Source organism: Mytilus trossulus, chromosome 6 (genome assembly GCF_036588685.1).
Source record: "Mytilus trossulus isolate FHL-02 chromosome 6, PNRI_Mtr1.1.1.hap1, whole genome shotgun sequence".
NCBI lineage: Eukaryota > Metazoa > Mollusca > Bivalvia > Mytilida > Mytilidae > Mytilus > Mytilus trossulus.
In genome coordinates, this window is record NC_086378.1 from 6,383,764 (window position 1) to 6,395,184 (window position 11,421).

General features: G+C 31.6%; 1 protein-coding gene across 1 annotated transcript; it reads right to left on the reverse strand.

The window, feature by feature from the left end:
- Positions 1-814: 814 nt before the first annotated feature.
- LOC134723160 (carbohydrate sulfotransferase 8-like) lies at positions 815-6,945 on the reverse strand. The gene is made up of 3 exons (XM_063586796.1): positions 6,673-6,945; positions 4,690-4,790; positions 815-1,980 (listed from the first exon to the last, which is right to left on the reverse strand). The coding sequence occupies exons 1-3, from the start codon at positions 6,761-6,763 to the stop codon at positions 877-879; spliced, it is 1,296 nt and encodes a 431-aa protein (XP_063442866.1). The 5' UTR covers positions 6,764-6,945; the 3' UTR covers positions 815-876.
- Positions 6,946-11,421: the final 4,476 nt, after the last annotated feature.

The window sequence follows — 11,421 nt, forward strand, 5'->3', positions numbered from 1 at the left end:
TAAGAATCTACATACACAGTTAGATTCGGCATATCAAAGAATCCAAATTATTCATTTTTTTTATGAAATCAAACAAAAAAAGTTTAATTTTGGACCCTTTGGGCCCCTTGTTCTTAAACTGTTAGGACCAAAACTCCCCAAGTCAATACCAACCTTCCTTTTATGGTCATAAACCTTGTGTTTAAATTTCATAGATTTCTATCTACTTATACTAAAGTAATGGTGCGAAAACCAAGAAAAATGCTTATTTGGGCCCCTTTTTGGTACCTTATTCCTAACCTGTTGGGACCTCAACTCCCAAAATCAATACCAACCTTCCTTTTGTGGTCATAAACCTTGTGTTTAAATTTCATTGATTTCTATTTACTTTGACTAAAGTTATTGTGCGAAAACCAAGAAAATGGTTATTTGAGCCCTTTTTGGCCCCTTATTCTTAAAAAATGTTGGGATCAAAACTCCAAAAATCAATCCCAACCTTTCTTTTGTGTTCATAAACCTTGGGTTTAAATTTCATAGATTTCTATTCACTTTTACTAAAGTTAGAGTGCGAAAACTAAAAGTATTCGGACGACGACGACGACGACGCCAACGTGATAGCAATATACGACGAAAAAAAATTCAAATTTTGCGGTCGTATAAAAATACACTTTACAGATCATTGATAAATCAACAAAACTGTAAGGATAGGATGTTGTTTTTCTCGAGAGAGTGTTACGGACGATGATTCATTTAATAAAACAGACATAAAATTATAATCCTGGTACTTTTGATAACAGACATGGGGCGTCTGTCAAATTAAGTTTCTAGAAAAAAATTGTTAATAGAAAATTTATTTTACCGGTATGCGTTCGTTAACATGTTATAGATTGCTTAATTTTAAAACAGATTGAAATATTGAAGACTGTTTTTGTCCGTATATGGTCTGTCAAATATTTCCATAGGCATTGAATCATAATTAAACAATGCACAGTCAGGTTTTAAAAATCGTCGTAAAGCGTAAAGATCGGCTGTAGGCACAAGTCTAAAGGCTTCGATTAAAGCTGCGTCTCGCTGTGCTTTCACTTCGCTTTTATTTTGTACACTAGAAATAGCATTTTTGACTGCGACAAACAAATCTTCTTTTGTCATGTGACTTTCAGTATATTTTGCATCGAATGGAAATTGTTTGTGTATCGAGATTAGACCTCTTATCTGCATTTCTCTCCATGTGCGCATAGTTGCATTGTAAAATGTAACACAACGTTCGAGTTTCTCTCGCATATTGAACAATCTTTGACTTTGGAATATTGCTCTGGATTCTGTTGTTTCAGACTCAAAATCGCTGAAGGTTATGTTTGTTCCATGTTTGATATTTAAATAGTCTAACAGAAACAAAATATCTTCCTTAAAAAATTCCAATTTCCCGATGAAGTCGTATGAAATCTGACATGGTCGACAGTGTTCATATAAAGGTGCGTAATGGCGGTCAAGATTTTGACCCTGTTTTTCAGATTTAATTATATACTTTACAAACTCCGGAAATGAAACATCATGACCACACGACAAAGAATGATTATTAGCGCCATCCCGAGTTTTTTTAAGCATCGATCGTCCTGACATGTCCCAGTAAACATTGTTAGGTGCAAAAAGTTTATCAACATATCCCGACAGCACTCTAGAATACGGTTCACGGACAAACATGATCTTGTCAGTATTTTCCATCATTGAATTCAGGTCGGACAATTTCCATTCATCTTTTAAATTGTCTTTCTTATGTTTCTTTTGTTTCTGTGACAATTTTCTAAGTAGATCCTTAATGAATTTTGTCCCAACTTTTTGAATTTGGCAGTAAAATAAATTATGTTGTTTGTCAATTAAAATATTAAACTTGAAATCTGAATCCGTAGCTTTACCTTTAAAACCATCAGTGCTGTTCAGGCATGTTTGTTGTAAGTGATTGAGTCGCTCCTTGTATTTTTCTGTGATTAAACTGCGACGTTTCTGAAATTGAAAAAAAACAACTATTTTCTCTCTTCGATATATGAGTAGCGGTCAGAATTTTTAGTCTTTTTTTCTCTTTTACTTTCTTTTTGTGAATCAAAAGTATTCAACATGAATGGTTCACCCATATATAAAAGGACATTTATAGATAAAAAAAAAACTGAAACTGATCTGAGTCTTTTTTTTTATTATTATTATTATTTCACCCGTTATTGTCCGTTTAAAGAGCCATACATGTGTTGGGTAGGGACGTTCCACATAAAAAAACTACTGCGGCAATGGTTGTTTCCTCAATTGAATATGGCAGCATACATTGACTTCGAAATTACTATATCAACAAATCACAGTCTGGAAACTATATTTAAGGGGGAAATACGCATACAAAGAGCGAAGATTTTTTTAATAGATTATTGACAAGAATTCGGCATACATATAATTGTTTAACATCTGAAAGTTGACGAACCTTAGTTTGAAATTAAAATTTCTGTATGCATTTGGGTAAAAATATTGTACACCAGTAGCCTGGCCTCTGAAAACAACGAAGACGTACAGAGATGGATAAACACTAACTGTCATCACATGACTTGTTACAGACCGACGCATTTTGATAAAAAAAAAAAAAAAAAGAAAAAAAAAGGATATAAGTCCCTATTTGAAGCTGTTGATAGACTCGTAAAATATTGTTTATTTTGATATTGCATGCTCATATTAATATTGTATTGTAAATTATTGTCATTCGGAGCGGACTTCATAAGTATGGCTTACTTGTGTCCAATCCATTTTACTTTGAGTAAATAAAATATGTTTAAACTAAAATTTGAATCTGTAAAAATTACAATCTAACTGAGATTTTCTTTAAATGTTCTGAAATAATACATGACAAATGTCAATCTTAAAAGTAAACACATTTAAATATGAGAATTTTAGAATGCTAACTTTAAAGAAAAAGATTGTTTTAGTCATAAAGTTCTTAAACCAATACTTATTGTTATTTATGTGAAGTTCGAGTACGAAGAAGCTTATTTTCATAAAGATGTTTGTAATGGCAAAATCTATACAATTTTCGATAATAATTAACATTTTATAAACGTAGATATCATTCCCCCAACTCCTATAAATTCTTTTAATTTTTACTGAATAAGAGCATTGAACTGAATGTATTATTTGTTGACTTAAACAATATGGCAATCAAATGATATTAAATACATAAGTAGTATTGAGAAAATAAAAGAAGTTAAAACACGACACCAAAAACGACAGTATATGACCCTCAACATTAAAAAAAATCGTTTTTTCGTTTATCTTAAATGGTCATGGATCTTCATAAGCGGTGACAGATTGTGTTAAATGTCTAAACGGACATTTCATCATTTTTTTTATTAATTTATTTGGCAAAACGTTTAGGAATTTTGGTTCCTCAATGTTCTACAACGTCGTACTTTATTTTGGCCTTTTTAACTTTTTTTTTCGAGCGTCACACACTGGTGAGATGTCCGTCTGGGGCAAAAACAACATTTCAATCCTGAAATATATGATGAGTTTGTTTGTATCATCAAGTCTATATTCTCAGACTTAAACCATTGTATTTTATATCCTCAGCCTTGTAATCTTGTTACTAGTATCATATCCTTGTATCTTGTGTATAGTCTAAGGCTTGTATACTTTTGGTCCTCAATGCTCTTCAACTTCGTACTTTATTTGGCCTTTTTAACTTTTTGGATTCGAGTGTCACTGATTAGTCTTTTGTAGACGAAAAGCGCGTCTGGCGTATATACTAAATTTAGTCCTGGTATCTATGATGAGTTTATTTAGGTATGTGTCTTCGAAATTGTATCCATGTATTTTATAATTGTTTCCTCGGGATTCTAAACGTATATTTATAACTTTTATCCACCGGCATATATATTCTCTGGCATGTATCTATATGTTGTGTAACTTGTATGATGTATCCCTGTATTTCGTCACTTGGATTTTAAGAGTTCCTAATGAAGGTAAAACCAGAAAAGCTCATATGATGCACAAAGTTGAATCATTATATTTTTATGTGCATGGTTCGGTAGCATATGTTCTAATATAGCTGGCTTGAATGAACGCATTCATACATAACAAGAATAAAAGGGATCGAAAAAAAATATCGCACCGTCCAATCAAATCATCGCACGTGCACCACCAACATATGACTCCCCCGAAGAAGAAAACAGACACACAAACAACATACCGTAAAAAATAACAAATAGTACATGGTCAAATGCTTGTGACTAGTCGGTACTTTTGATTGGCTGATTTAAATCTGAAGATATTTAATACTAGTCTAAATAGGCACGGTATTTCTCAATAAAATTCACATGCATGCCTACACGTGCTTCCCATGACAACATGACTACTTTCCATTGAAAAACAAACCAAAATCTTGATATATCTCGTTATTTCATGGTTGTAGCATTTAGATGTAATTATAAGAAATGGATGCTCCTTAGAGTAGTACCTCACTTATTTTGTTGTACAGGCGTTGGGCTGCTAGTAATGAAACACTTTTTACAAAATGTGCTGCGGTGACTGCTTTCAAGTATACCCCAATAAAATCAAAGGAAAAAAAAAGCATTCAAATCTTCAATAATTAACGCACTGTAAACCTTTACCAATTTCTTAGATCAGATTAAATCAGTTACCTTACATAAATATCAAAACGTTCTTTTGCACATAACTCACCAATGAGATTTTTGTTTCTGGTTCTGAGAACAATTGTTCGTCCAATACTTCAGTTTGTCCTGAGAACAGTTGTCCATCCAGTTCCCCATAGAAAATGTTATCTAAAATAAAACTATAAAATTTGAATACTTCATGTAATAAGAGGACGTAGAGTCAGTGTATTTATTATCTGAGTGTTATTCTCTCCAAAAATAAAGGTTAAAAACAAAATAAAATCATCTTTTAAATATTGCATTTACAGAATTGACAGTTCTTGTTTCAATGATAGTCTAACTTAAGAGAGGGAATACTGCATTTATAATGCTTTAGATTTGTATTGTTTCAACATTTAAGGAATAACTGTAATATTTTTTTTCTGTCTATGAAGAAATAACATAAAAAATTTGGTGCACACTGAATAACGCGTGTAGCGGGTTATTTCACAGTGTGTACCAAATTTTTTATGTTACTTCGAATAGACAGAAAAAATATTACAGACATTTCTTATAATTTAATTTTAAATTCCATTTCAAACCGTAGAAAACCACGAAAAAAACGTTGATGACGCAACGGTCACATGACTTAATTATGTCTATGGGCTCATAACAAAATAACGTAAGCCAATCAGAAGCCGCGTTACATCCAAAATTAAATTATCAGAAAATAACACAATTTCTGTTTCATCTGGATTAAAAGACATAAACAATTTTTTGGACCATTCGTTCAGCTTTTCCAGATCATGGAAGATCTACAAAAATACCACAAACAAAATTAAAGCATGAATAAAAAATAAGCAAACATACATGATTACAGGTGTATAATGACATATTTACCAGGTGTGAGAATCAGGTTCGTGTGAACATCTTGTTCGAGACAGAAGTAGATGGTATTAAATTAAACAAACAACATCTGATACGAACTTTTAATACAGAGTTTAATTAACATGATATTTTGGGTTACCGGTCTATTTGAATTAAAAATCACACTTTCGCTTAACTTTTATTCACCATTTAAAAAAACTGCAAGTGTCTCGTCTACTTTTGCTGTTTATCGCAGACTAACAAAAGTGTGGAGAAGAATCAATAAGAAATATTTCTCACGATACTATCTTTTGATTGTAAGAAGTTTCTGTCCAAATTTGGTAAAAATCTAGGATAGTATGAATCTAATAAATGTTTTATAATTGCAGACTGTATATAAAAAGGAAGATATGGTATGATTGCCAATGAGACACCTATCCACAAAAGACCAAAATGACACAGAAATTAACAACTATAGGTCACCGTACGGCCTTCAACAATGAGCAAAGCCCATACCGCATAGTCAGCGATAAAAGGCCCCGATAAGACAATGTAAAACAATTCAAACGAGAAAATTCACGGCATTATTTATGTAAAAAAATGAACGAAAAACAAATGTAACATATAAACAAACGACAACCACTAAATTTACAGGCTCCTGACTTGGGACAGACACATACATAAATAATGTGGCGGGGTTAAACATGTTAGCGGGATGTATGTTATGTTAACTGGAAGAAAAACTAAGTCCATTTTTAAGTAAAATACGGGGGCAAATAGATTTTTTTTAATTTACTTCTGGATACTATCTTATGAACATAAACAAGCTTCTGTCCAAGTTTCATAAAAATACAGTTTAGTTTAAGAAATTTATTAAAAAATTAAAAACGTTAACCACAGGGTGAATTTTATGTTTTCCTGCAGAAAAATAAAGTCCATTTATAAGTAAAAATAACAGAAAAAAATGGAATTTTATTTTTACAAAATTTACTTCTGGATACTATCGTATGAACAAAAACAAGCTTCTCTCCACGTTTCTTAAAAATCCAGGATAGTGTAAGAAAGTTATAATATTAAAAATTTTAAGACTTTAACTACAGGGTGAATATTTGTGGACGCCGCCGCCGCCGACGCCGACGGAATGTCGGATAGCTATGTTTCGCTTCTTCGACTAAAGTCGAAGGCTCGACAAAAAACAGCTTACCTGTGAAATTAGTAATTAATACCAGGATAAGTAAGACAAATAAACATATCCATGTAAAACATAAAGCAAATTTTCTATCCATAATTGTCATTTTTGGAACTGAATTCTTTACTATTGATATTCCCAAACTTTGCCATCTGCTGACTATCTAATTCAAATTCCACATCATCAATAATATTCACGAGATTAGGAATAAAAAAAAATATACCTTAAGTCTTCATGACAGATAATTTATTATGGTAAAGAAAATGTTTGAACATTTATTTAAGGAGATTATAGAGATACACACACATGTTGTCTCTCTGGAAAAGACGCAAACACTTTTATGTCTAATTAATAAAAGAAATCATTTCATGGCCACTTATGTATAGTTTATATATTGACAGGAAAAATCAATAAATGCAAGATCAGAGATTAACTGAACTTCATACCAATATTTGTTTGTTTCAAAAATTAAAGGCAGTGTCTGCGCGACCCTTTAATTTGTTAAACAAACGAAACACATTAAAATGAGTTTGAAGGTGAATACTTTAAATTTGGTATCAAAAGCTAGAGTATTGTATTCATTGCCGGAAAAAATGGTGAACAGTCATTTCAAGTATTCGGAAATAATCAAAACAGGCAACAAAATCGAAATAGGAATTTTATTTTATTTAAAGATTTCTATTTTAGTTTATAATTTACGTAATATTTGATTTAAAGAGCTAAAATAAAATATTAAAATTGATTGAATGAATGAATGAATACTTTTTTGCAAAACTCATATTTATGCTATAGCAACGAAAAACATATTTACAACATGACAAATGATAAACAGCAAAGATCAATACATATAAATCATTATAAGATAACAAATAACATTAAGTAACAATATGTGATCTGATTGACCACGCAGATTTTATGTAGTTACACATTATTTCAATATGTAAAACAGACATTAATTTAAATAAATAATGTAATTTAGTAATGTTTGACCAAGAACAATAGAATTTATGCAAATATTTAGGGCTATCTATAGGCAGGGCTACTGATAACCAGATGCTCCGCAGGGCGCAGCTTTATACGACCGCAGAGGTTAAACCCTGAACGGTTGGGGCAAGTATGGACACAACATTCAAACTGGATTCAGATCTAAATTTGGATTGTAATTAAATAGTTGACACAGCATAGGTTTCTGACACAAAATGAATGTGGTCTAATGAACTAAAAAAAAAAAATTTGCCTTTGAGCAATTCACTATAGTGTTGATATTAATCCTCTCAAAAAAATGTTTGAAGAAATTTTCTTTTTATTTATGAAATTTGAAATGAGAAAAATTACCCCCTCCCCCCAATTTCTTTTTCACCCCCCCCCCCCCTTTTCCCTTATTCCAAAACTGCTCTCAATTCAAATTCTAATGGAGTTTGCAACAATAACTACTCATTTAAATACATCACAAAATATTAAAATGTAAAAAAGTGCTTGTTATCACTGAATGGTAAATATTGCTTTAATTTATCAGTTGGTAGTAAAAGTGAATAAACATTGTATAGTGTATAAAACAATGATTTAAGTTGATTCAACTACTATTCTGGACAAAGAAAGATAACTCCAATTGAAAATTTCTTGCTATTGCGCAATATTGTGCAATTGGATATTTCTTGCTATTGCGCAATACTGTGCAATTGAAAATAATTGCTATTACACAATACTGTTCAATTGAAAATTTCTTGCTATTGCGGAATACTGTGCAATTAAAAAATTTCTTGCTATTGCACAATATTGTGCAATTAAAGATTTCTTGCTATTGCTGAATACTGTGCAATTGAAAATTTCTTGCTATTGCACAATACTTTTGTATAATAGTTTTGGATCCTTATTTGGTCCAACTTGAAAACTGGGCCCATAAACCCGAGAATTCTTTTTTTTTGTTAAAATCAAACTTAGTTTAATTTTTGATCCTTTGGACTTACATGTAGACCAATTTGAAAACAGGACCAACAATTAAGAATCTACATACAGTTAGATTTGGCATATCAAGGAACCCCAATTATTTTATTTTTGATGAAATCAAACAAAGTTTTATTTTGGACCCTGATTTGCACGAACTTAAAAACTGGGCCAATAATCAAAAATCTAAGTGCATTTTGAGATTCAGTGTCTCAAAGAACCCCAATGATTCAATTTTTGTTAAAATCAAACTAACTAAGTTTAATTTTGGACCCTTTGGATCTTAATGTAGACCAACTTGAAAATGGGACCAAAAATTAGGAATCTACATACACAGTCAGATTCAGCATATCAAAGAATCCCAATTATTCATTTTTTTATTAAATCAAACAAAGTTTAATTGTGTACCCTTTGGGCCCCTTAATCCTAAACTGTTGGGACCAAAACGCCCAAAATCAATCCCAACCTTCCTTTTATGGTCATATCCCTTGTGTTTAAATTTCATAGATTTCTATTTACTTATACTAAAGTTATTGTGCGAAACCAAGAATAATGCTTATTTGGGCCCTTTTTTGCACCTTGTTCCTACACTGTTGGGACCAAAACTTCCAAAATCAATCCCAACCTTCCTTTTGTGGTCATAAACCTTGTGTTAAAATTTCATAGATTTATATTTACTTATACTTAAGTTAGAGTGCAAAAAACAAATGTCTTCGAACAACGACGACGACGCCAACATGATACCAATATATACGACCAAAAACTTTTCAATTTTTGCAGTCGTATAAAAATTCTTAACTTTTTTTGAAGACATCATTGAACCATGAAAATGAGGTCAGGGACATTGAACATGCGACTGTTTTTTATAATCATTTGATTTTTGTTTCTTTCCTGATCATGTACTGATTTTGTGCGAAGGATAGATACCCTATATCCTTTGTTTTTCCAACGTAGTCGGTATAGTTTCGGTTTGTGCCTTTTGAACTTAAGGACGCTTAAATATGGCAACAGAATACGCATGCTTGAAAATCCTTTCTGTGATTGGACAAAATGCTGTCATGGTGGGTGATTTGGTTGTGTTTGAAAAAACGTCTCGTTAAAATTATATCGTGATGGAAAGCAAGTGAAAAACTGTAAATATTTCAACTAGATCTTACAAAGATTTATATTTTTAAAATAATTGTTTCTCCAATAGCTCTTTGCATCCATGACAGAGGTTTAATCGGGACAATTATAAATTTTTAATGTAATCTTTGTTGTACGAACGTACATGACTTTTAGAATGCACCTACGCATGTGAGATTTCCACAGGGTGTTGGTGAATGTAAACAGAAAGATACAAGGACCGTAAATACTGAACTTAAACAGAGAAAATGTTATTTAAATGGTAAATCACTTATTTGAATATAATCGGAATATTCACAAAACAATTTCTCGTTACTTTTAAGACCTGTTAGTGACCTTCTGCTGTTGTTTTTTTCTATGGTCGGGTTGTTGTCTCTTTGATACATTCCTTATTTCCATTCTCAATTTTATTGTAACGTTCTTTTGTTGGTAATTCTTCTTGTTATTTGCACTGGAATTTTTGACAAATAAAATTTTTAGGTGTCGTCACAATATTCTTATATATAATATTATTGCCTAAATATAACCAGACTTAGTAAAGAATTTTGTGTAGTTACATCCAGATGGAGATTTTATTAAAGAGGTCCTGCATCATTAAGTCATTGTGCTTCTGAAGGTTATCGAAATGATAGTTTTTAGACATAATTATACTCAAATTTAAATATGTCGGATATCTTTTTTAAAGATAGTTCTTGTTTTGTTATGTATAGGTCGTATAAAAAGGGTGTAATACTATGATTACACAATAATCGTTTTTCTTTTTATGTCAGGCAATTTGAATTCTTTAATATTTCCTCATCCTGGGAACCTTGTTATTCATTGGCAAAAGCTGTATCTTTTCTGTTGGTGCATAGTTGTCTCATAGGCAATCATATCACATCTTATGTTTATTTTAAAATTATATAGGAATCATGCGATGGTCGTAAATATTATGAATTTGGAAGATGTTCAACTCAACAAGAAAATGTAAAATGTTCTTATAGTTGAGACTTTATATTGGTTTAACTGAATACCAAAGAGCAAAGAGTAATTTCAAAATTAGCAACCAGTGTGTTATAATGCTCAATCTTATTTTTTTCTGCAATGCCATTAAAACTATGAATAAAGTCATATTAACAAGTAAAGGGCATAGCTGGTTTCAAATTTGGCATTAAATCGAAAAGACCATATCATAGGAAACATGTATACTCAGTTACAAATTAATTTGACTTCAACTTCACCAAAAACTACCTTTTAGGCTTTACCAAAAATTTCAACCTGAAGCAGGATAGAAGAATGGACGAATTAACAAATGGACAAACAATCAGACACACAGGCCGAAAAAAATATAAAGGTAACAATAATGTGTCCCAAGTACATGGATGCCCCATCATTTTTTATGTTCAGTGGACTGTGAAAATGGGGGGAAATCTCTAATTTGGCATTAAAATTAGAAAGATCATATCATAGGGAACATGTGTACCTAGTTTCAAATTGATTGGATTTCAACTTCCTCAAAAACTACCTTGACCAAAAACTTCAACCTGAAGCGGGACAGACCCACAGACCAGAAAACATAATGCCCCTCTAGGCCTCTACTATTGTAGGTGGGGCATCAAAACAAATCAAAACAAACATAATTGGTCCAGAAAACCATTCTTTTAAACACTTACACATATGATTTGAACAAAATATTAAATGAAACTGGTTATTTGG